The 22,774-nt window shown below is 35.3% G+C and overlaps 3 protein-coding genes across 5 annotated transcripts; 2 read left to right on the forward strand and 1 right to left on the reverse strand.

Moving 5' to 3' along the window:
- Nucleotides 1-307: 307 nt before the first annotated feature.
- Nucleotides 308-12,769, forward strand: rabl6b (RAB, member RAS oncogene family-like 6b). Of its 2 annotated transcripts, XM_081367152.1 has the most exons (17): nt 308-469; nt 970-1,389; nt 1,658-1,792; nt 3,741-3,788; nt 4,426-4,455; nt 5,313-5,365; nt 5,465-5,559; nt 5,666-5,806; nt 6,063-6,168; nt 7,054-7,157; nt 7,621-8,006; nt 8,590-8,755; nt 9,354-9,542; nt 10,021-10,354; nt 10,483-10,666; nt 11,235-11,290; nt 11,373-12,769. In XM_081367152.1, exons 2-17 carry the CDS (start codon nt 1,257-1,259, stop codon nt 11,562-11,564), a joined length of 2,352 nt encoding a protein of 783 aa, XP_081223278.1. In that variant the 5' UTR covers nt 308-469; nt 970-1,256; the 3' UTR covers nt 11,565-12,769. The 2 variants fall into 2 exon arrangements, with proteins under 2 accessions (XP_081223278.1, XP_081223279.1); XM_081367153.1 differs by lacking the exon at nt 4,426-4,455.
- Nucleotides 12,770-13,551: 782 nt separating this feature from the next.
- Nucleotides 13,552-15,455, reverse strand: LOC308691672 (uncharacterized protein). Its single transcript, XM_081367154.1, has 5 exons — nt 15,247-15,455; nt 14,840-15,139; nt 14,586-14,675; nt 14,435-14,454; nt 13,552-14,213 (listed from the first exon to the last, which is right to left on the reverse strand). Exons 1-5 carry the CDS (start codon nt 15,284-15,286, stop codon nt 14,205-14,207), a joined length of 459 nt encoding a protein of 152 aa, XP_081223280.1. The 5' UTR covers nt 15,287-15,455; the 3' UTR covers nt 13,552-14,204.
- Nucleotides 15,456-17,880: 2,425 nt separating this feature from the next.
- Nucleotides 17,881-22,696, forward strand: imp4 (IMP U3 small nucleolar ribonucleoprotein 4). 2 transcript variants are annotated; one of them, XM_081365472.1, is made up of 10 exons: nt 17,918-17,976; nt 18,347-18,441; nt 19,015-19,123; nt 19,212-19,295; nt 19,375-19,484; nt 19,649-19,781; nt 19,922-20,076; nt 21,753-21,847; nt 21,946-22,019; nt 22,125-22,464. In XM_081365472.1, the coding sequence occupies exons 5-10, from the start codon at nt 19,389-19,391 to the stop codon at nt 22,235-22,237; spliced, it is 666 nt and encodes a 221-aa protein (XP_081221598.1). In that variant the 5' UTR covers nt 17,918-17,976; nt 18,347-18,441; nt 19,015-19,123; nt 19,212-19,295; nt 19,375-19,388; the 3' UTR covers nt 22,238-22,464. The 2 variants fall into 2 exon arrangements, with proteins under 2 accessions (XP_081221597.1, XP_081221598.1); XM_081365471.1 differs by lacking the exon at nt 18,347-18,441 and having other exon boundaries at nt 17,881-17,976; nt 22,125-22,696.
- Nucleotides 22,697-22,774: the final 78 nt, after the last annotated feature.

Genomic DNA, 22,774 nt, shown 5'->3' on the forward strand with positions numbered 1-22,774 from the left:
ATGGCCTCCACCCTGATTAATATAATACACATTTTTAACACAAACATTCAAGGCAGAGCAGCAAATACTGCTATAATGAATAATTTATATAAAAATAATTGAAATAATATATATTTTATTTTTAAAAATGTTATTATAAAAGCATCCTAAAAAAATTAATTATAATGTTTTGGATGAAATAAGTCATATATTTTCTGTATGTATGATGATAGATGTCTCTAGGTTTTTAGCAAAATTCTTAGCTAACTAACTAGTGAGGGGACTTTTATTTTGAAATGTAATTACCGTGACCGTAGCTAACCCTACCGCAGCGTACTTCACAAATATACAGAGCAGCATTTCAATGATTTCATTATTCATAAGCTGTGCAGGTTATAAGATGATCACACTGCACAGTGGGTCAGAAATATAAGATGTTGAATGTTGGATCTAATCATTCAGTTGCTCTAGTATAGACGACAAAACCACTGTAAGTACAAGAGCATCACAAATCTAATACAAATCTGTTAAATATACAGTTAGTTCCGCGTTAGCAGGCTAGTATGTACAGGCAGCTGTCAAATATCTGACATAACAGCTATCCACAATAGTACGTTAGTGCCTGTGCTATTTGTGTTTGCTTTTTGGAGTGCTACACTCTTTTCTATTATATAAACATCACGGCCGTTTGTAGTAGAAATCGCAGTGTCAGGTTGTGTCTTAAATCTTAACGAGCCGCCTAACTAGACAGCATTTTTGGACATCATATTCCACACACCTATGGTGTCCCAACGGATTGTCTATGCAGGCAGCTTACTAGGTTTTGAGACACAAATTCAGGCATCCCTGCAAATTAGAGTTGCTGCAGTGCATTGCAACATACCAATCCATTAAATATGCTTTTTATATATCTGCAGCTCCAGGTCTTGATATAAGGCATTGCAACTTCATTCAACTCATCTCGTTATTTTTTTCTTCTTTATATTGTAGCAGAAGCAGATTCAACACTTGAATGAGAATCTTGTGATGCTGGACTGCATTAACTGTGTCATTCTGTGGAAAAGGATCCAGAGATGAAGATCTGAATTGATTTTGAGATGTTATGCTGTGCCAAAGCAGGACTCATTCACCTCTCAAACTAATGTAGAAATGCTTTATGAGCATTGCAAGAAAACTGTCCACCCACAGACAGACAATCTGGGGGCGTCATAGAGGCCAGTTTGAGACAAGAATATTTTATATTTATAATACCCATCTAGAGGCATAGTTTGGTCAAGATGTTCTCCGCTCTGAAGAAGCTCGTGGGCTCTGAGCCGGCTGGTCAGGTGAAGGACAAGAACATCCCTGCTGGCCTACAGTCCATGAACCAGAGTCTGCAGAGAAAATTTGCTAAAGGGGTTCAGTACAACAGTAAGTCAAATGCCTGCTAAAATGTACAATTAATGATAATTCATTAAAATTTGAGTTTCATTACTTTGCTTCAAAATCTTTCCAGGTTTAAATTTAAAGGAGAAAACAAAATCTAGATTTTCCATGCATCCGCATACTATTGGATTAAATTGTAACACATACAGCATGTCACAACAAATCAAGTCTGTGTTGCTGGAGCCCCTGAGCGCTGTGTGCTTGGGATAATGTTGTTATCACAAGCTCTAACATGTTATGTGTGGTCTTTCAGTGAAGATAGTAATTCGAGGAGATAGAAACACGGGAAAAAGCACCCTGTGGCACCGGCTGCAGGGTAGGAAGTTCCAGGAAGAGTACATTCCAACTCAAGAGATCCAGGTCACTAGTATCCACTGGAGTTATAAAAGTAAGCTTGATGTTTTTTATGGAAATCAAAGCTCCTGTCATCTTAGTGTTATTGAAATCTTTCTACTTACACTCTTAAAAATCATTATTGGAATTGATGGTTCCATGAAGAACCTTTAACATCCATGGAACCACTGGGCAAAAGAGTTTCTTTATAGTGAAAACAGGTTATTTAGATTCTAAGATAAAATGGTTCTTTTAAAGGAGAACTCCGGTCAATTTTAACATTAAGCTCATTTTTTTGTGAATTTGGAGTGCTGTCAGTACAGAGACCAAGACAAAAATCGGTGTTGCCGACACCATGTTATCCTCTTTTTAAAATTTGCACCCTGTTGACTTCAATGGGGCAAGTACTAAACCTGCTTTTAGCCTCTTAACATCCTTGATGTGTCATTACAAGTGCACAGGTCATGTGAGTGATTCCTTTAGAGTGATCACGGGTGAATCTGACTGCAGTAGATGTGAAAGATATGAATAAAAATGAAGTTAATTCGGCCAGCGATCATACCTGTATTTGTTTCCTGTTTTCGGTTGAAGTCCACAGTAGTCAATTGTCTAGTTCGGGCGCATGATCGTACGTACTAAACCTATGCATGTGAACTCGACAATCGACTAATGTGGACTTCAACCGAAAACAGGATGTAAATACAGGTATGTGCGCTGGCTGAATAAACATCATTTTTATTCATATCTTTCACAATCTGAATCTGAATCTGAATCTGACTGCGTTCACTACTGCAGTCAGATTCACCCGCGTTCACTGAAGGAATCACTCACATGACCTGTGCACTTGTAATGACACATCAAGGATGTTAAGAGGCTAAAAGCAGGTTTAAAACTTGCCCCATTGAAGTCAACAGGGTGCAAATTTTGAAAAGAGGATAACACGGTGTAGGCAACACCGATTTTTGTCGTTGTTCTCTGTATTGACAGCACTCCAAATTTACCAAAAAATGAGCTCAATGTTAAAATTGACCGGAGTTCTCCTTTCTTTTAAGAACTGTTCACTAAAGGTTTTTTGGGGAACCAAAATGGCTCTTCTATAGCATCACTGCAAAAAAAAAAAAAAAAAAAAACGTAATTTTTAAGAGTGTGTTTGAAGTTGCTTTTGCACTTTTGTTTGAAAGATGTGAACTAATTATCTAATGATTTTTATTTCTTTCCATTTGTGCATCTTAATTATGCAAAATAGATTTGCATCAAGGTAAATATGCTGTCTATCAGCTAGTGGATAAGTAGATTAGATTTATGGCTTTAAATGGCCTGAATCGAACATTAGATGTTATCTAGTGATTTCTAGAGTTTGTTTTCCCTATTTAAGTACATCCATTTTTCAAAAGCTTTCAGCTCCACATCACGTGGTGGAACCTGTTAGCGGTAGGCTAATTTACAGTGAGGAGGCTCCTTCATTTGATAGTGGGCATGGCTCTACTTGTATTCAACATTTTACTTGAAGTGCCGTGCTCATTGCCAAAAGCATACTTTATATTCCCTGTTCTTTCTGAAAAGAACAGTATTATATATAATTGTATATTATATTACTTTGTGGTATTGTTTTCCATGTGGCATTGAAGCAATCTTATAATGTTAGTCAAGGTTTCAGCTCAACAAATAATCTGTATTTATATTTATTTGAAATAAAAAAATATTTTATATAAATATTGTATTTAATTTATAATTAAACAGATTGGGTTTGCTACTGTATATATTTCTGTACCAAAAACCTAAATATAATATTTCATCAACTTTTTTTTTATTCTAAGTTATTTTAGAAAAGTAAAATTTTAAAATTAAAATTAAGTAAAAAAAAAAAAAAAAATGGATGCTGTGAAATTTGTATTTGGACTTCTGTAACTTAGAATCAATGCAAAATAAATGTATTGAAATAAATGCAAATAAGTGACCTCAGTTTTCCAGAACCGCTCACATTTTTTGTCATTTCTTCCCAGCTACTGATGATGTGGTAAAGGTGGAGGTCTGGGATGTGGTGGATAAAGGTGAGTTGCCACCAGTCTGTTTCTAGTCATTTCTCTTAGCATTCTGATCAGGTGACTTTGTAGACGTTACTGTCATATTTATCTTAAGGGTGGAATACACTACAGTGTAGTTTATGGTTTGGGCCTGAATTATCAGATATTATGCAGTCAAAGTTCACAGATCTCACAGAAAATCTTGTAGCGTAATGGACGCAGACTTTTTATATAATTCCATCCATTTGAAGGATGTCAACTTCAAGCATGTTTGAGCCAGTTTTAGAACGCACGGTTTTTATTTTATTCATTTGTTCTCTTAGCAACGAGGCACGTGTTTCTGTGTGAGTTTGTTGTGTTAAGAGCGACTTTAAAGTCTGGTAGTGTGACCCTCTGTTTAGTGTGTGATGCTCAGGTTTTCTCTGTAACCATTTACTTAGTCTGTTTTGGACAATCTGTTGAGATTTAAAATCATGTAGTGTATTCCAACCATTATGCAATTTATAATGCCTTCTAAAGTTTAGTGTACAGGTTCTGCATGTCATTGTTTAATTCACATCCTCCATCTCATTCTGACGGTCATACATGAAGTCATTTCACCCAGCTCTCCTTCATCCCCAGTCATTTATATTAATGGTATTTTTCTTACTTGCTGTCCAACCAGGCCAAAAAATCCCCCTTCCTGAAGGTGTAGGTGAGAAACTCAATAGATTGTAGACATTAGGCTGTGACTTGCCTGTGCTTGATCTGTTTGTTCTGTTATCCGAGTGCAAACATTTTGTTTTCACTGACTGCATTGTGGCTGAACTACAAATGTATCTAGTCTAACATGCAAGTGTAAAAAACAGACCATAATGATGTGCAGAGTGACAACTAGAGACCGCAGAAAACCAACTCTTGCTAATACCACTAATGTCACTTCCTTTGTGAGAAAGAAAAAGCCACATTTTTTTAACCTGTTTTGGATGCTCTTGAAGTTACTTGAAGTTGTTTTCAACTAATTTGACATACATACATACATACATACATCCATTTTGATCTACACTATTGTTCAAAAGTTTGGGGTCAGTAAGATTCTTTCATGTTTTTGAGTCTCATATGCTCACCAAGGCTGCATTTGATCAAAAATACAGTAAAAAATTGTTATATTGTGAAATATTATTACAAATTTAAAGTTTTCTATTTAAATGTTTTTTTTTTATGTAGTTTATTCCTGTGATGGCAAAGCTGAGTTTTCAGCATCATTACTCTAGTCTTCAGTGTCACGTGATCCTCCAGAAATTATTCTAATATGCTGATTTTGGTGCTCAAGAAACATTTATTTTTTTGCTGCTTAATATTTTTTGTGGAAACCATGATGCTTTTTGCAGTTCATAAGAATAACATTTATTGAAATAGCAATCCTTTGTAACATTATAAAGGTCTTTACTGTCACTTTTGATCAATTTAATGCACCTTGCTGAATAAAAGTATTACTTTCTTTCAAAAAACTTACTGACCCCAAACGTTTGAATAGCACTGTTAAAATATTCTGCCACTGACATTCTACAGGAAAGGGGAAAAAGAGAGGTGAAAACTTGAAGTTGGAAAATGAACCTCAAGAGGTAAATTTATAGTAATAATCTATCAAAATCAGGTGTAATGACAGTTAAAAATCCGCTTCATTGACTAATGTTTAGCTGGAAATGTCTCTGTGCTGTTAGCAGACGGAGAGTGAACTGGCCTTGGATGCTGAGTTTTTGGACGTGTATAAGAACTGCAATGGTGTGGTCTTGATGTTTGACATCACCAAACAGTGGTAGGTGAACAAAGACTATCAGCATCTCCAGAGACTGCTTCTCCATCATGCAGAACTCACAGCTCTTCTTTGTTATACCAAATTTGTGCTTTGTTTGCACCGATAGGACTTATAATTACATTATGCGGGAGTTGCCCAAGGTACCCACTCATGTGCCAGTGTGCGTTTTGGGAAATTACCGGGACATGGGAGAACACCGAGTCATTTTGCCTGATGACATACGTGACTTCATCGCTGGGCTTAACAGGTTCGATCATTACAGTCAACATAAACATGTTAACTGACACTTTTTACTGACTTAACATACATTCTTGGTCTTATTACAAACAATTTATCAGTTTGAATGAAAAGGTTTGGAGATAATCAGTTGCAGATTGTTTGTGGGTTAATGTCAAATTTAGGATTGAAAATCATGGAGAATGTTCACAAATGAGTTTTTTAAATGTTTAATAACTTATTCTCTGTGAGCTTTATTGCTGTTTGCTGTCTTTATGATTTTGTAGACCTCGTGGCTCCTCTTACATCCATTATGCAGAATCTTCCATGAAGAATGGTTTTGGTTTGAAATATTTGCACAGATTTTTCAACATTCCATTTTTGCAGCTTCAGGTAAGCAGGTGAATGTTCTAGGCTAAAATAGTGGTTTAATCAAATAAAAAACTCAGCCAGAGTTAAAAGTTAGGGTCATTTGTAATTGTTAATATTAAGCTCAATAAGCTGTGTCATGTGCACTAGTTGTTAGATCTTTAAAGGAACACTCCACCATTTTTTGAAATAGGGCTTATTCACCTTCTTTCCTACATTTAGATAGGTGGGCAAATGCATTTTTGTCTCAGTGCATGCATTGTTTTAGTTTGACAGGGTCGGCGCTAGCTTAGCTTAGCATAATGAATGGAATCCTTTGTTGCCAGCTAGCATGTCCTGAGTAAAAGTAATATAAAAAAAAAAAACCCACCTAATTACTTCTTGTGGCCTGCGTATTCACAACAGGTACAAATAGCGATGCAGATTAACACTAGGCGATTTCCTAGGTAGATATTGACTTGGAACTATATTAGGGCGAAGCACTGCTACTTGGGCGCATTGATATCACACCCAAGTAGCAGTGCTTCGCCTGTGCTTCCCCCTAATATAGTCCTTAATATATGTCAATATCTGCCTAGGAAATCGCCTAGTGTTAATCTGCATCGCTATTTGTACTCGTTGTGAATACGCAGGCCACAAGAAGTAATTAGGTGTTTTTTTTATTTTTTATATATATTACTTTTACTCAGGACATGCTAGCTGGCAACAAAGGATTCCATTCATTATGCTAAGCTAAGCTAGCGCTCACCCTGTCAAACTAAAACAATGCATGCATTTGCGAGACAAAAATGCATTTGCCCACCTATCTAAATGTAGGAAAGAAGGTGAATAAGCCCTATTTCAAAAAACGGTGGAGTGTTCCTTTAAATGAAACCGTAGTAAAGGTATCTTTCATTTGAACTTTCACAGAGAGAGACCCTGTTACGGCAGCTGGAGACCAATCAGCTGGACATCGATGCCACGCTAGAGGAGCTAACAGTTCAGCAGGAGACAGAAGACCAGAACTATGATATGTAAGAACTAAAAACGCCACACAAACTTCCAGTAGTTTAATTTCACCATCTGGACAGTCAAAACATGATTCCAATTCAAATATCAGCAACTACACTACTATTCAAAAGAACCCTTTACATGTTTTTAACATTAATAATAAGAAATGTTCCTTAAGCAGCAAATCAGCATATTAGAATGGTTTCTGAAGGATCATGTGACACTGAAGACTGGAGTAATGGCTGCAGAAATTCTTTCAGCTTTGCATCACAAGAATGAATTATATTTTAAAATATATTAAAATGGAATACAGTTATTTTAAATTGTACAAATATTTCAAAATATGACTATTGTATTTTTAATCAAATATATGCAGCCTTGCTAAACACAATAGACTTCAAAAACATTAAAAAAAAATAGGTTTGTGAACTGCAGTGAGTGGTATCTGACTAGTATGATACAATAGGTGTCTGTTATAACTTTCAGTTTCCTGGAAATGAAAGACTCTCGTAGTAAAGGCTACAACTCTCCCGGTCCTGCTAACGGACAGAGCCCTTCCTCAGGCACGCAGTCTCCCGTCGTTCCTCAGAGCGGATGCTCCACTAGCAGCTCCAGCCCCTGTAGCCCCCAGCAGCCTCCCATTCCTTCCCAGATCCTGAAGTCTCCATCTCCCTCTCCGTCCCCTCCTCCTCCCCCTCTCTCCTCAACCCCAGCGCCTGTGACCTCTCCCTCCCCTTCTCCTGCTCACCCTGGCCCGACGGTCTCTGCTCCAGCTCAGGCTTCTGCCTCTGCTCCTCAAACCCAGAAACGCAGCTTCATCTCCAGGCTTTTTGGTTCCTCTCCTGCCCAGGAACCTCCATCAGTCGCCCAGGGTGAGTTTGAGCATGGTGCTTCTAGCTGCGTGTGCTTATTGTATTAGAAAACACGTATGTTAGAAACCCTGAGCTTTTAATGGCACTAAAAACAGCTTTTATTCCTTTTCTTATCAAATATTCAGTGTCTCAGTGACTCATTGTTAAATAACTGCCCTAATGCTATGAACTAAAAAAGGGATTTGAAGGCTCAGAGGAATTCATTTACACACACTACACACACACACATCCTCTCTCAGAGAGAGCTTTCCTCGAGCGACACCCACAAAAGCCGTGAAAAATGGGGAGGATTAGGACTCGTGCAGATCATAAGGATGTTTTGTGGATCAATAGAAAATCACAAGACTTTGTGCATTCCTGAGCTATGGAGAGGGTTTAGTAGCTCTTGCACCCCACCTAAAGGAGCTTGGGTATCAAGCAGTAGTTATTTAGTAAAACGCATATCAATATAGCACAATTTTTTTTTTGTCATTCACCATTCTTCTTGTTTGGAACTCATTGTAATGGCTGCTGTTTATATATTTTTAATGTAAGATGTTTTTGCCCCAGATCATGTGACCTCACGCTTCTTGGATTTCCACAGAGCCAGATCCAGTATCTGCAGAGACTCTGCCTACGGTTCGGAGCGTGGATGATTTTGTGCCAGACGAGGGACTAGACAAAAGCTTCTTGGAAGACAGTCTGCCTCCTAACACAAGACCGGCTATGAACACCCAGCCCTCTGCTGCGGGTACTGCAGATAGTGACAGGTACACCAAGGGCAGATAACAGAGGCCTTTTTTTAAATTATGTGATATGTTATTTTGTTAGAAAATGTATTGTAGTCAGTGTACACTACCCTTCAAATGTTTGGTATCGGTAAGATTTTTTAAATGTTTTTGAAAGAAGTCTATTATGCTCACAAAGGCTGCATTCATTTGACTAAAAAAAAGTTATATTGTAAAATATTCTTACAATTTAAAATAACTGGTTTCTATTTTAATGTTTTTTTAAAATGTAATTTATTTCTCTGTGATGACACATTTGTTCTGCTTAATATTTTTGTGGAAACCATGATACTTTTTTCCCAGGATTCTATGATTCAAAGGAACAGCATTTATTTGAAATCTATTCTAACATTATATACTGTCACTTTTGATCAATTAAATGCATCCTTGCTGAATACAATTATTAATTTATTTAAAAAAAATCTTACTGACCCCAAAATTTTGCATGGAAGTGTACTTTTACTTGTAAATGAACTGAGCTAGTGGTTTCATCTGTTCAAAAATCTGTGAGACATTGTACCTGATGTTCAGTACAAAATAAGTTGAATTTGCATCCATTCTTGTTACATGTTTATTATAGTGATGGGGAAGGAAGAGAAGGGAACCCCATGGTTGCCGGATTCCAGGATGATTTGGACCTTGATGATGCAGAACTTGAACCCAGAGCTTCTATTGTCAGTAAAGGCTTGGATATATCTCTCTCCAGTGATGAGGAGGGTCCAAAACCCGCTGTAACTCAGGATGAAGATCTGGACTCTGAACCTCACCTGTAAGCTTGAATTCCTTCCTTTCATTAAGACACGTTCACACCAAGGCTTATAACTATAACAGTGACTATAACGTTTTAATAATAGTTTCTATGAGAATAGGGAAGTCCACACCACAATTAAAACATTATTAATATCATTGGAATCACTTTCAGAATGATTTTTTTTCCAGCTGGTGAATGATAAAAACAGCCAATCAGAATCCATCCTGCTTTAAAGAGCTAAAGAGCTGCAGACGACATAACTGCAACACATGCTCATAATTATTGTACGTTGGTGTGGTTGCTAATATAGTTCTTTTTATAGTTTATAGTCATCACTGATGTGAATGGGCCTTAAGTGATAAGTGACATGTTGATAAACTAGTAAATAATAGCTGAAATAAGCTAAGAATTGTGTTTGTGTTGTGGGCGATAAGTTTATTACCTAAATCAAATACTGTTAATTGTTAATAATATTAACAATAATATGGTTATCCAGGGTGGCTATGGATTCATTAACACTAGAGGACAAACCAAAGCCTATCCACAAAGAGCCAGTGATCCAGACCCAGGAGACTGTTAGCAGTCAGAACATAGAGACTTCCATTCTCAGTCCCACTCCAGTACACAATACTCAACAGCTGCAGACAGCGCCAGACACAGCAGTCCTGGCTGATCCTCAATCACGGGTCATAAAACATAAAGAGAAATCGGCTCAGGCAGAGTCCTCTGACACAGACCCAGACGTGCCTGTGGCCAAACAGATGCTTTCATTTGTCATGGATGACCCTGACTTTGAGAGCGAGGAAGAAGTCATGCAGAAAGTGGTTAAGGTACTGAAATGATGATGATGATGATGATGATGGGCATTGTTTTGATGACTTGTCTGGATCATTTACAAATTGATTAAATTTAAGGTTTGAATAACTAGAAAAGACTTTTGTTGTCTTGCTTGTTCTAGGACTCTTTCCCAGTTAGAGATGATATTCCTGATATATCTGATGATGACATCAACACAGCTAAAATCCCTGAGCCCATGAAACCTTCTGTACTCTCCTTCAAAAGCAAGAATGACGGTGACCTCTTTGGCCTAGGAATCGAGGAGAAGTCAATTATAAGCAAAGACAGCAGCGATGAGCAAGATGGCAAGTCACCAGAATAATTTTGTAATCGGATAGATAGATAGATAGATACTGTATGTATGTATATATATATATATATATATATATATATATATATATATATATATATATATATATATATACATACACACACACATACATACATACATACATACATACATACATACGCACACACACACACACACACACACACACACACACACACACACACACACACACACACACACACACACACACACACACACACACACACACACACACACACACACACACACACACACACACACACACACACACACACACACACACACACACACACACACACACACACACACACACACACACACACACACACACACACACACACACACACACACACACACACACACACACACACACACACACACACACACACACACACACACACACACACACACACACACACACACACACACACACACACACACATACATATATACATACACACATACATACATACATACAAGTGCATATTTGTAAATATATGCATATAATAGCCATCTAAAAAATGTTTGTATTTTTATTCTCATAGAAAAAGAAAGCAAACATTCCAAGGAAAAGAAGAAAAAGAAAAAAAGGAGTAAAGAGGTTAATTATATATTTAGTTACAACATTTCATCAATTACATTTTGTATACTGTTGTTTTATAACTATTTCGTATTTCACGTAGGATGATGACAAAAGTAGCAAGAAGAAACACAAGCACAAGAAAAAGGAAAGAGATGATGCAGCTGGGACCGCAGATGAAAAGGAGAAGAAAAAGAGGAAGTCACGAAGCAAGAAAACAGATGATCTTGATGCTTTTCTGGCCGGAGCAGAAGGCTTAGCAAAAAGAGAGGAGGGCGACTATGAGGAACTGTAACACTCTCTCTGCTAAAGCAATGTTTGTGCATTGATACCACAAGCTTGAAAGAGTTCTCATCAAAAAAAAAAAAAAAATGAGAAAAAAATTTCTTCAGCAGCCTAACACCTGACTATGTAATCTGACTGACAGGTTAAAAAACGCTCAAGACTGGTTTTCCACTTGCCACAAACACTCCCCAATCCACCTTCCATGCTTCGAGAGGTTGGAAGGGCTGGCGTAGTTCACACTCTTTGGGCTCAAACTGCAATAAGTGGAGAAGCCATGCAAAATTGCTACAACTTGCATGCAATTTGACCTTTGTACTTTGTTTTTCAGATTGAAATGGACCATTTTCACTCACTCATAACATTGTGCTTTCTGAATGTTTACATGCTTTGCTTTTTTATGGTTGCAATATTTTCATCATCACTTATGTGAACCAACTCATGTTTTTTCATTGATTCGATCGCTTTATTAGTTGCCTTGTATTTGTGGATGAATTGGTATTTATGCTCAATAGATGTTCTGAGAGCTTGGCTTTGTGTAGTTTTGCTGTGTGTTTAGTGTTTGAAATAGATATACTGTACATCATGGTAGGATTATTTGTTTACCCAAAATATATTAAGAAAAAATATTTTAGAAATGTAAAGGATTTTGGTCAATAAATGATCACTCTTATGATACGGAGTAGTTACGACATCAGACATAACTATTCTCACACTCTGATTCTTTAAATCAGGAAATGCCGTAAAGGAAACTATGGTGAATAACTTTTAATAAGTCAAATAGACCAGTAATGAGTGTGCTTGGATAAGGCAATGAGATCTATCTACTGTGTCATTATGCAAACTTGTGTTTTACTTTTTTTTTTTTTTGTCTGTAATTATACCATTTTTGCACTCCATTGTTTTTGTCTACCTTATCGTTTTATGATGGTAAATTGCAAGAAAGAACTGTGATGTATTTGTCATCTGAGGTTGTTTTTCTTCTTCTTCATTTTTTTGGCCTAAATTTCAATGAAATCATGATTGGTTGAAACTTTGCTGTTGCTTGAAAACTGAATTCAATACAAAAATACTATAATATTTTTGCAATGTTACTGGGTCAGTTTTTCTCTCTTATTTTCAGTGGCTGTATTGTAAATTTCACTTGTTTTTAAGTTGTTTTCTTGTACTAATAATCAAAGTAAGTTAGTAAAGACGGCACTTTGATCAACTCACAGAGACACTGATACAGACAGTGTTTATTATATCTGTATTCTTACATCAAAATTGTGTTATACATTGTTCATTGATGCTTTATATGTTACATTACACAACGTGGCAATGACTTTAGTTTTTTATACAGTATATTAAGAAATATGATTTATAAGCTCTAAAAAATTATTAAAATTAGGAAAACATCCACAAAAAATCCTAAAACAAAGCAGTTTAACTTTTGCATGAATGATAAATGCAATAGTTATATTATTATTATTATATTAGTATATTAACTTACATACAGTACCAGTCAAAAGTTTGGAAGCATTACTATTTTTTAATGTTTTTGAAAGAAGTCTCTTATGCTCATCAAGCCTGCAGTTAAAAAAAAAATAATAATAATAAATAATATTATGAAATATTATTACAATTTAAAATAATGGTTCTCTTTTTTAATATATTTTAAAATGTAATTTATTTTTGTGATGCAAAGCTGAATTTTCATCAGCAAGTACTCCAGTCTTTGGTGTCTTATGATCCTTCAGAAATCATTCTAATATGATGATTTGATACTGAGTTATTATCAATGATGGAAACAGTTGTGCTGTTTAATAAATTTTTTTGGAATACTTTTTTCAGGATTCATTGATGAGTAAAACGTTAACAGCATTTATTCATAAAAACAGCATTTATTCAAAATAGAAACATTTCTAACAATATAAATCGTTACCATCACCTTTTATCAATTTAACGCATCCTTGTTGAATTAAAGTACTAATTTCTTAAAAAAAAAATAGTTATTGTTCCCAAACTTTTGAACGGTAGTGTATATTGTTACAAAAGATTTTTATTCTAAATAAATACAGTTCTTTTTAACTTTTTATTCATCAAATAATCCTGAAAAAAGTATCTCAGGTTATAAAAAATTATTAAGCAGCACAACTGTTTCCAACATTGATCATAAATCAGCATATTAAAATGATTTCTGAAGGATCATAAGACACCAAAGACTGGAGTACTTGCTGATGAAAATTCAGCTTTGCATCACAAAAATAAATTACATTTTAAAGTATATTAAAAAAGAGAACCATTATTTTAAATTGTAATAATATTTCATAATATTAGTTTTTTTTTTTTTTTTTTTTTACTGCAGGCTTGATGAGCATAACAGACTTCTTTCAAAAACATAAAAAATAGTAACATTTCCAAACTTTTGACAGGTACTGTAAATGGAACAAAATTATTACCTATTTTCATTTTAAATATTGCGGTTGAATATAGTCAGGCTGCAATTGTGAACTTTTCTGTAAAAAAAACACTTATTTAGAAAGAATAACAACAATAGAAATTGTGCATTTACAGCCGATGTCTTAGCTGACGTTCAAGCATATTTTCTTTATACTTCAGTAAATGTGCCTCGTCCTTACACCTCCTTTCTTAGGCATCAGACGTCATTGATTTATGTTGTCTGCAAAAAAAAGGTTTCATTTAAAAACACATTTTATTGATTTGATCAAGTCATGGCAACATTTTTTTGTTTTGTTTTGTTTTTTGCAGCATTTAAGTTAGAGATTCGGTCAGTTTAATATTATTTACTTTGAAATGACTTGTACAGCCAATTTGATTATACTTAAAAATCTAAGGCAGCAACTGAACTTAAGTTTTTAAGTTTTTACAGCGCGCTCTTACCTTCGCACCTCCATGTTTCCCTATGGTCAGCAAAACAGAATATGTAAATTAATAAAAAAGAAACATTCACAGATGTTAAAGACATTCAAAGCTCAAAGTGTTTTTCAGTACAATGTGATGATAAACTAAGGTGGTTTGTGTGAGCACTCACTGTTTGAATAAAAGTGAAATGAGATGGTCATCAAAGGAAGCAAAAGAAATAAAATCCAACGGAGAATGGACCAAACAAAGTTAAATGGAGCTGTAACATAGATTAATAAACTATCATTGCATACGATTTTTAATATTAGATATTAGGAATTTAAAGTTAAAATAAAGAATATGCTGGAAGTATTTTTAACATAGTGCTGTCTAACACTGAGGAAACTACCTAAAGGGAAATAGAGAAGTAGCATTTCATCTTACCAGTGGTAAAGTAATCCTCGGCCAGTTTAACAATGATCTTGTCTTCAGTCATGAACCCACACCAGTAGACTCCATCTCCTTGTCCTAGTGTCTTTACGGAGATGGTAAAGGAGTTTTTTCCATCATCTTGCACTTCTATATTGCCGTCCTCCAAAACACTGCTGCCTGGCTGGAATGAGAAGCCGGTACAGCAGTTTTCATCCAGGCCATCTCTTTTGCACCACACCCTTCTGTTCTGAGATATATTCCTATTCTCGTAGGGACAGACGAGTGTCTGTAGATGGTCAGATGTGCTGTGTCCTGTGGAGAAAGATTCATGTTTGTCCTCTGTGAGATGGTAGTTGAGGTTGTCAGGTATAAAATCTGGATTGTGTTGATGTTAGTCTGTATGTGTGAATTCACCTTACCTATTAGGATCATTAGCAGAAATGCTGTTATTGGATTCATGATGGCTGAAAACTGGCAGTGTTTTGAGCCTGTAAAGATGTTGGCTACTGGTCTTCAAAGTTGTAGAAGAGGAAACGCATACAGGAAATAACTCACCACAAACACATTTAGAAGGAACATGTCTTACTTCTCTTAACAGGCATCAGCAGAGATCAGTCTGATCATCAGTGAATCATTTCATAAACTGTTTCACATTCTATTTTAAACTTCCTGTCTTTTGCACATGGTATTGCACTATTTATTAATTATATGAAACTCTTGAATTGTTTCTTTATTTTATTTTTTTTTCTATCCACTTTAATTTATTTTACACTACTGTTTAAAAGTTTGGGGTTGGTAACATTTGTTGCATATCTCATGCTTCTAACGCTCACCAACGGCTGCATTTATTTGACCAGAAATGCAGTAATAACTGTAATATTGTGAAATATTATTGCAATTGAAACTGTTTTCTGTTTTAATGTTTTAAAATGTAATAGCAAAACTTCAGTGTCACATGAAAAATAACTATAATAATATGCTGCTTGTCACGAAGTGGCTATAATGTGCACGACTAAAGGAGTAGAGCACAAACTGTTTTATTAAATCCACAATGCAAAACTCAAAAAACAAAACTCAATCTCAAAAAAAAAAAAAAGGAGATTGCAGGAGAGATTAACTGAGGAAACTGCAGGGCTAAAAAACACCAAACTAAGAAACTAAACCAAAACTGAACACACATGTTACACTGCTACATTTCTTATTATCAGTTTTAAAAGCAGTTGAACTGCCTAATATTTTTAGGATTCTTTGATGAATAGAAAGTTCAAAAGAATAGTATTTATTTGAAATAGAAATATTTTGTAACATTATTATTACCACAAGTATTGTCACTTTTGATCAAATTAATGTATCATTGCTGAATAAAAGTATTAATTTAGACTACAACATTTTTTACAGTTTTGAATGTTCTGTAATATTAATGATTTTTTAAATAAAATTGTATTACTAGCAATTACTTTATTACAGACCTCGTGTTTGTTGTGTTGCATTCTGAGTTACTCTATCGCCTGAATACAATTCCAACAAAATTATGTTATGATAAATGCTTTTTCAACTATGTCATAATGACCATTTATGTCTGTATTTGTTAGCTTATATACTAGCATAGCAATAGCATACTGATAGCTTTGTTTACACACAATTGCACTTACCCTATATTCTCAATTAGCCTATCTTTAATGTAATTATGTGTTAAATTAAGTGTTAAATGTCTAAATATTTCAGTTATTAATAAAACAAATAAATTATGCTCAATTATCCACTTAATGGGCTATTATTATTTATTAATTAACAGTTAAGAAATTATGTTCAATTGGTTTTATTATTGATTATTATTTAATTTTTCTAAGTGTATAATAAAAGTTGTGAAATAATTAACTAATATTAACTCTAATTTGGTGCTGCAATGATTCGCACATCGCGACGATAATCGACCTCCTCATCTGAGCTGCTTCAGCACTCAAACACCGCTCGTCGTCAATGTCAAAATGTTTGAGATGACCGATCAAATCACAGTAGGTTTTTAAGTTGACATAAGCGCGAATTCCAGCTCGGAAGGGATATACAGGTCAAGATAAAAAAACTTGAGAGAAGAGAAGAGAAGAGAAGAGAAGAGAAGAGAAGAGAAGAGAAGAGAAGAGAAGAGAAGAGAAGAGAAGAGAAGAGAAGAGAAGAGAAGAGAAGAGAAGAGAAGAGAAGGGGATGGAGATGAGAGAGGAAGAGCAGGTGTTGCATACTGTGCCCAGAATGAGATTAACATTTTTATTGGATTCAACACAGATATAGGCTACTGTTACTGTCTAATGTTATTTGTCCATGACAGTGGAAACTATAAGCTAAATTAACAACACAAGCAGCTTTAATAAATTGCCATTGTTATTGTAAATATATATTTGTATACATCGAATGTGTTCGAATATTTCACCAGTATCAGCACTGGGACTTTTCACTGTTTGTATCACTCCGCTTGTCTGTGTTTGTGCAACTTGCATCATTAAGCCAGTAGGTGGCGACAAGTAACAAGTGTCTTTATGAGTGAACAATTTATTGAACCATTAATATAACAGATTAGTCCAAAAACATTAATTTAGTAAAGAAACAAGTAGCTGAAACTAATATTTGATGTTCATACCAATTGCTCATTATGCCTCTGGACACAGAAGGATTGCACTGACATTTGATTTAAATGTAACATTTGTTATCTGCTTGACAAAGTTATGCTACTGCCCACTGACATGCCTTTGATTTTGGCCTTAAAATACCTTAAAATGCATATGTGTAGATCAGGAAAATCAATATTGTCTCAGGGGGGCATATGCCCCCGAACCCCCCTAGCAAGATCACATTTTGGACCTCGGTATTTATAATACTCTGCGTACGGCCCTGCTTAGGATAATCATTAACTGACATTTTGGGGAGACCTGATTTCAAGGGTGGACGCGATTTTTCTTTTACTCTCTATGGATTTCCTTTTTTTACAGTCTATGATTTGACATGACACCCGTCCGCCCACAGTTGTGAACTTTTATTTTGAAAGATCGCGTCACTCGTGTTCGTTGTCAATGATTGGATGAGCGCGTTGTCCAACAGGAAGTCGTGATAGTAGACCGTAGTAGAGGCTGAATTGTCACGTGTAGTTGTTCAAAATGGTAAGTACAACATATTTATACATATAATATTCTCAAATTTGTTAGACTTTAGCTTGTAAATCTTTTAACGCGGTACATAGAACCCTAGTTTATCGAACTGGTCGTTGTTTTCCTGTTTGTGTTGTAGTGTGATCAAGGCAAGCTCCATAATGAAGTGGGATTGATGGATGAATACACATTAACAGTGTGATCCCCCCCCTCTCCCATCTAGTCAGAAAATAGAAAAATCACTTGCAGAACTGTACAATTATTTGTTGATATTTTGGGCAGTTTCTCCGAATGTTTTGTGAATTGAGTGTCTTTGCAGGTTTGATGATGAATGAGTGTCTTAAAATAATTACTTTACGCAGTCTTTGATTTCGACTTTCAGGTTGGTTGTCCATGAGAGTGTGGGCACCAAATGCCATGTCTTAGTAATGCCATTGCTTACAACTACTTCTCTTGTGCAGGTCAAATTTGGGGTCTGTAAGTTTGTTTGTTTTTATAGGAAATTAATATTTTTATTCAACAAGGATACATTAAATTGATGACTGAAAAATGACTAAATACATTTAGAATGGTAGAAAAGATTTCTATTTTAAATAAATGTTGATCTTTTGAACTTTCAATTAATCAAAGAATCTTGTAAAATTGTATCACAGTTTCCACAAAATATTAAACAGCACAACTGTTTTCAACACTGATAATAATATTTCTTGAGCAGCAAATCAGCAGAATGATTTCTGAAGGATCATGTGACACTGAAGACTGGAGTAATGATGCTGAAAATTCAGCTTGGCCATCACATGAATGAATAACATTTTAAAATACATTAAAATAGAAAACTGTTATTTTAATTTATAATAATATTTCACAGTATAACTGTTTTACTGTATTTTTTATCAAGTTGATGCAGTTTGGTGAACACATGAGACTTCTTTTAAAAACATAACCGATGCTCTTTCCGATCCCAAACTTTTGACTCTTACCGATCCCAAACTTTTGAACAGTGTATTTCCCACAATTCATATTGTTTCTGAACTGCATTTTGTGATGTAGCTGCGGCGAGAGGTGAGACTGAGAAAGGAATACCTGTACAGGAAAGCCCAGGAGGACAGACTGCGCACTATTGAAGAGAAAAAACACAAGCTCAAATCTGCTTTAGATGGTGAGACTCCTGCTAGATAACCAACTCAATCACCTTATATGATATATTTGGATGTTGTCATATTTTAAGTTGTTCTTATCTTTTGCAGAAAATCATATTTTACCCACTGAGGTTCGGAAAGAGGCTTTAGAATTACAGAAGCTGTTGGAGTTTGATGATGAGGGTGGAGAAGGTGATCTTTTTCTGTCACATATATCTGAATCCTGTTTTGTCTGCTGCCATATATAAACATAATTTTTGAAATTTTATAGGTGTTAGCTCTCATATGGATGATGAGTACAAGTGGGCAGGAGTGGAAGACCCCAAAGTTATGGTCACAACTTCCAGAGACCCCAGCTCCAGACTCAAGATGTTTGCCAAAGTTTGTTAAATCTTATTATTCACATTTGACATTATGAATGCTTGTAGCCATGCAGAAGTTTTACTAATGTGATGTTTTGTATGTTCATTTTACCATTGTGACGTAAGGGAAACCATCTTCTAGCAGTAGTTGTGGTTTATTTAGATGGCATTTTTTTTTTGCAGGAAATGAAGCTGATGTTTCCAGGGGCCCAGCGTATGAACAGAGGAAACCATGAAGTTAAAACATTAGTACATGCGTGCAAAGCTAATAATGTCAATGACCTTGTCATTGTCCATGAGACCAGAGGCCAGCCAGGTATGGACTTTTATAGGTTTCATGTGTGTCCATTTTGGATATGCTTATTTGAGTGTGTGTGCAAAGTGTGTTAGCATTTGGTGCATTGTGAATGCCAATCACTCTACTTTCATATCTATTTATGTATCTTTCTTCTTTAGATGGTTTGGTGGTATGTCACCTTCCTTTTGGGCCAACAGCCTACTTCACATTGTACAATGTGGTAATGAGACATGATGTTCCAGACATTGGCACCATGTCCGAGGCCTACCCTCACCTCATCTTCCACAACTTCACTTCACGTCTTGGCCGAAGGGTGAGTTATAAAGGAAATAATGTCCTTAGAAACAATTATAAAGTCAGTTTCTCACTTACACTATCATTCAAATGTTTGGGGTCAGTACATTTATTTAAAAACAAAAATAACACTTTTATTCTGCAAAGATGTATAAAATTGATTAAAAAAATGACAGTAAAGACAGTTTTTAAAAGATTTCTATTTCAAATAAATGCTGTTCTTTTTAACTGTCTATCCTAAAAAAAAAATATAACGCTCTCCACAAAAACATTAAGCAGAACAACTGTTTTCAGTATTTATAATAAGAAATCATTCTTGAGCAGCAAATCAGCATATTAGAATGATTTCTGAAGGATCATGTGACACTGAAGACTAGAGTAATGATGCTGATGCAGCACACAAATAAATTACATTTTAACAATGGTTTCGGGACACACTGACTCGTTGAACTATGCTCATAACGATGGAACTTGCGACCATAGTTGGCTAATGATGCTTTTGGGAAATGCACCCCTGTTTAGTTCCAGGCTCTATGAAGCCTCTCCTTTCTAAAAGCGCAATCTGCTCTGATTGGTTGGCTGTATCAGCGTGTTGTAATTGGTCAACTGCTGCAAACGTGTTTCAGAAATGTCACGCCCCTCACCATAACCATAAGTTTCAACACACTACTTACACAACTTAACACTAGAACTGCCATGGCAGTTATTTTGATAGCCTTTGTTTTGAATTTTATATCAGCAATAACTTTGTTGAAAAAATAAATAAAATCCTGCTGGTACCTGACTTTTCCTAAAAGTGTCTGTATTTTCATTTAAAATGTTTTTCATATAAATTACACATAAGGCAAAAAATTGTTCTACTGACTAAACAGAGCAGTGGAATTTTTATATGTTAGGTTGACTTTTATTATTATATTTTATTATTGCTATAATGAACAGGCTGCAATGTCAAGATTGCAATGCTGGAATATGGTGTGTGTGTGAGTGTGTAAGGCGCGGGCGCGATCGAACAGTGGAAACATAAAAACATAGGCTACTCCGTCATTTTGTTCAGGACATCTACGGATATTATTATTTATAAATGTATAATTAAACTTGTTTAAATGTACAGTTTGGTATTGTTTTGTTTTTAAAAGATATCCTAATACAATAAATGCATTAATCTCTCAATTGGGTATTTATCATTAAAGATATAGAGTTTGGAATCTAGCGGTCATCAGTGCTTGATTATATATTGATGGCGTAACTCCCTTTGGAGTGTGCTTTGTAACTTTGCAGACCTTTTTCATGCTTAAACATCAACATTTCATCTAAAGAAAGTTAAAAATGTAAAAAAGCATAATAGGGCCCCTTTAAAAAAGTAATAGTTTTAAAAAGTAATAATATTTCACAATGTTACTGTTTTTGCTGTGTTTGCGATCAACTAAAAGCAGTCTTGGTGACTATATTAAGAGACTTAGTTCCAAAACATAAAAAATCTTACCGACCTCAAACTTTTGAACAGTAGTGTATTGTATTTGATACTCAAGTTCCTGTTTAAATAAATAAACATCATTGTCTTGTCATATGTAATTAAAGAGAGAAAGAGACTATGCTTTTCTGAGGATTATTTAAAATCTCAATGCAACATCATAAAAACTTCAGATAATCTCTGACTGATCTGAATAATGAAAAAAAAAAACCTCCTGTCCCTAGGTGTCCAACATCCTAAAGTATCTTTTTCCTGTACCCAAAGAGGATAGTAGGCGTGTTATTACGTTTGCAAATACAGATGATTTCATCTCTTTCAGGTGAGTGGTGGTGTTAACTGCTGTAGTAAAGATTTTGAGCAAAATTGGGATTAAAAAGATTAGTTTTACTGACTTCGAAATTACTTTGTATATTGCAGACACCACACCTACAAGAAAACCGACCATAAGAACGTTGAGTTGTCAGAGGTTGGACCTAGATTTGAAATGAAATGTAAGCAACTCTGTTTTTTGGTTTTAGATTAATTGATATTAATGCAGAATGAGCACTTATGTTGCACTCTGCTCATCATTCATATCTTGTACTTCATCTTTTCAGTGTACATGATCAAGCTCGGCACGTTGGAGAACGAGAATACTGCAGATGTTGAATGGCGGCACCACCCTTACATGCGCACTGCCAAAAAGAGGAAATTCTTGAGTGTGGAATAGCCAAATGTACTCTTCAGAAACCTGCCTTGTTCTGTCAGCATGGACCTTTTCATTTTAAAACCACCTACATTGTGATATGTTTTTTTCATTTAATTGTGACATTTAAAGGATAGAGAAATTGCTTTCAATGTTGAAAGCTTATTTCAGTATTGTTTCGCTTATTGACCCTTCTTCAAATTAAATATTTTGTACAGAAGTCACCTGGACATTAAAAAAACGTTCTTTACATTTGTAGGCTTTGCATTTTGCTTTCATTGTTCCCTAATCTTTAAGTGGCTTATATTGAGTATTTTAAAAGGAGTATTTGCCTGAAACTGTTTGGTTTGGTTTGGTTTTAACAAACATATAGGCCTAAACGTTTTGAATAGTACTGAGAACATATTTAACATTTGTGTAGGATTCTTTAATGCTTGGAAAAACTTTACCATTAGTTACACGCAGCACACGCCCCTTTTTCATTCCCTTGCTACAAAGTACCACAATAGACGACCAATCAGCGCCGCGTTTCACAGATCTAGACCAATCAGAGTGCGAGAT

Source organism: Scardinius erythrophthalmus (genome assembly GCF_964197995.2).
Source record: "Scardinius erythrophthalmus genome assembly, chromosome: 5".
In the NCBI taxonomy this organism is placed as follows: Eukaryota; Metazoa; Chordata; class Actinopteri; order Cypriniformes; family Leuciscidae; genus Scardinius; species Scardinius erythrophthalmus.

Bases quoted from the DNA above. Each gene is read 5' to 3' on its own strand.
- rabl6b (XM_081367152.1), top strand. From the start codon at position 1,257: ATGTTCTCCGCTCTGAAGAAGCTCGTGGGCTCTGAGCCGGCTGGTCAG. The intron at 7,158-7,620 runs GTAAGAACTAAA...TATAACTTTCAG, and splicing joins GAAGACCAGAACTATGATAT to TTTCCTGGAAATGAAAGACT. The intron at 11,291-11,372 runs GTTAATTATATA...TATTTCACGTAG, and splicing joins AGAAAAAAAGGAGTAAAGAG to GATGATGACAAAAGTAGCAA.
- LOC308691672 (XM_081367154.1), bottom strand. From the start codon at position 15,286: ATGAATCCAATAACAGCATTTCTGCTAATGATCCTAATAG. The intron at 15,140-15,246 runs GTAAGGTGAATT...CTTTCTCCACAG, and splicing joins TCTGCTAATGATCCTAATAG to GACACAGCACATCTGACCAT. The intron at 14,455-14,585 runs GTGAGTGCTCAC...TGCTGACCATAG, and splicing joins ATTTCACTTTTATTCAAACA to GGAAACATGGAGGTGCGAAG.
- imp4 (XM_081365471.1), top strand. The intron at 19,124-19,211 runs GTGAGACTCCTG...TATCTTTTGCAG, and splicing joins GCTCAAATCTGCTTTAGATG to AAAATCATATTTTACCCACT. The intron at 19,485-19,648 runs GTTTGTTAAATC...TTTTTTTTGCAG, and splicing joins GACTCAAGATGTTTGCCAAA to GAAATGAAGCTGATGTTTCC.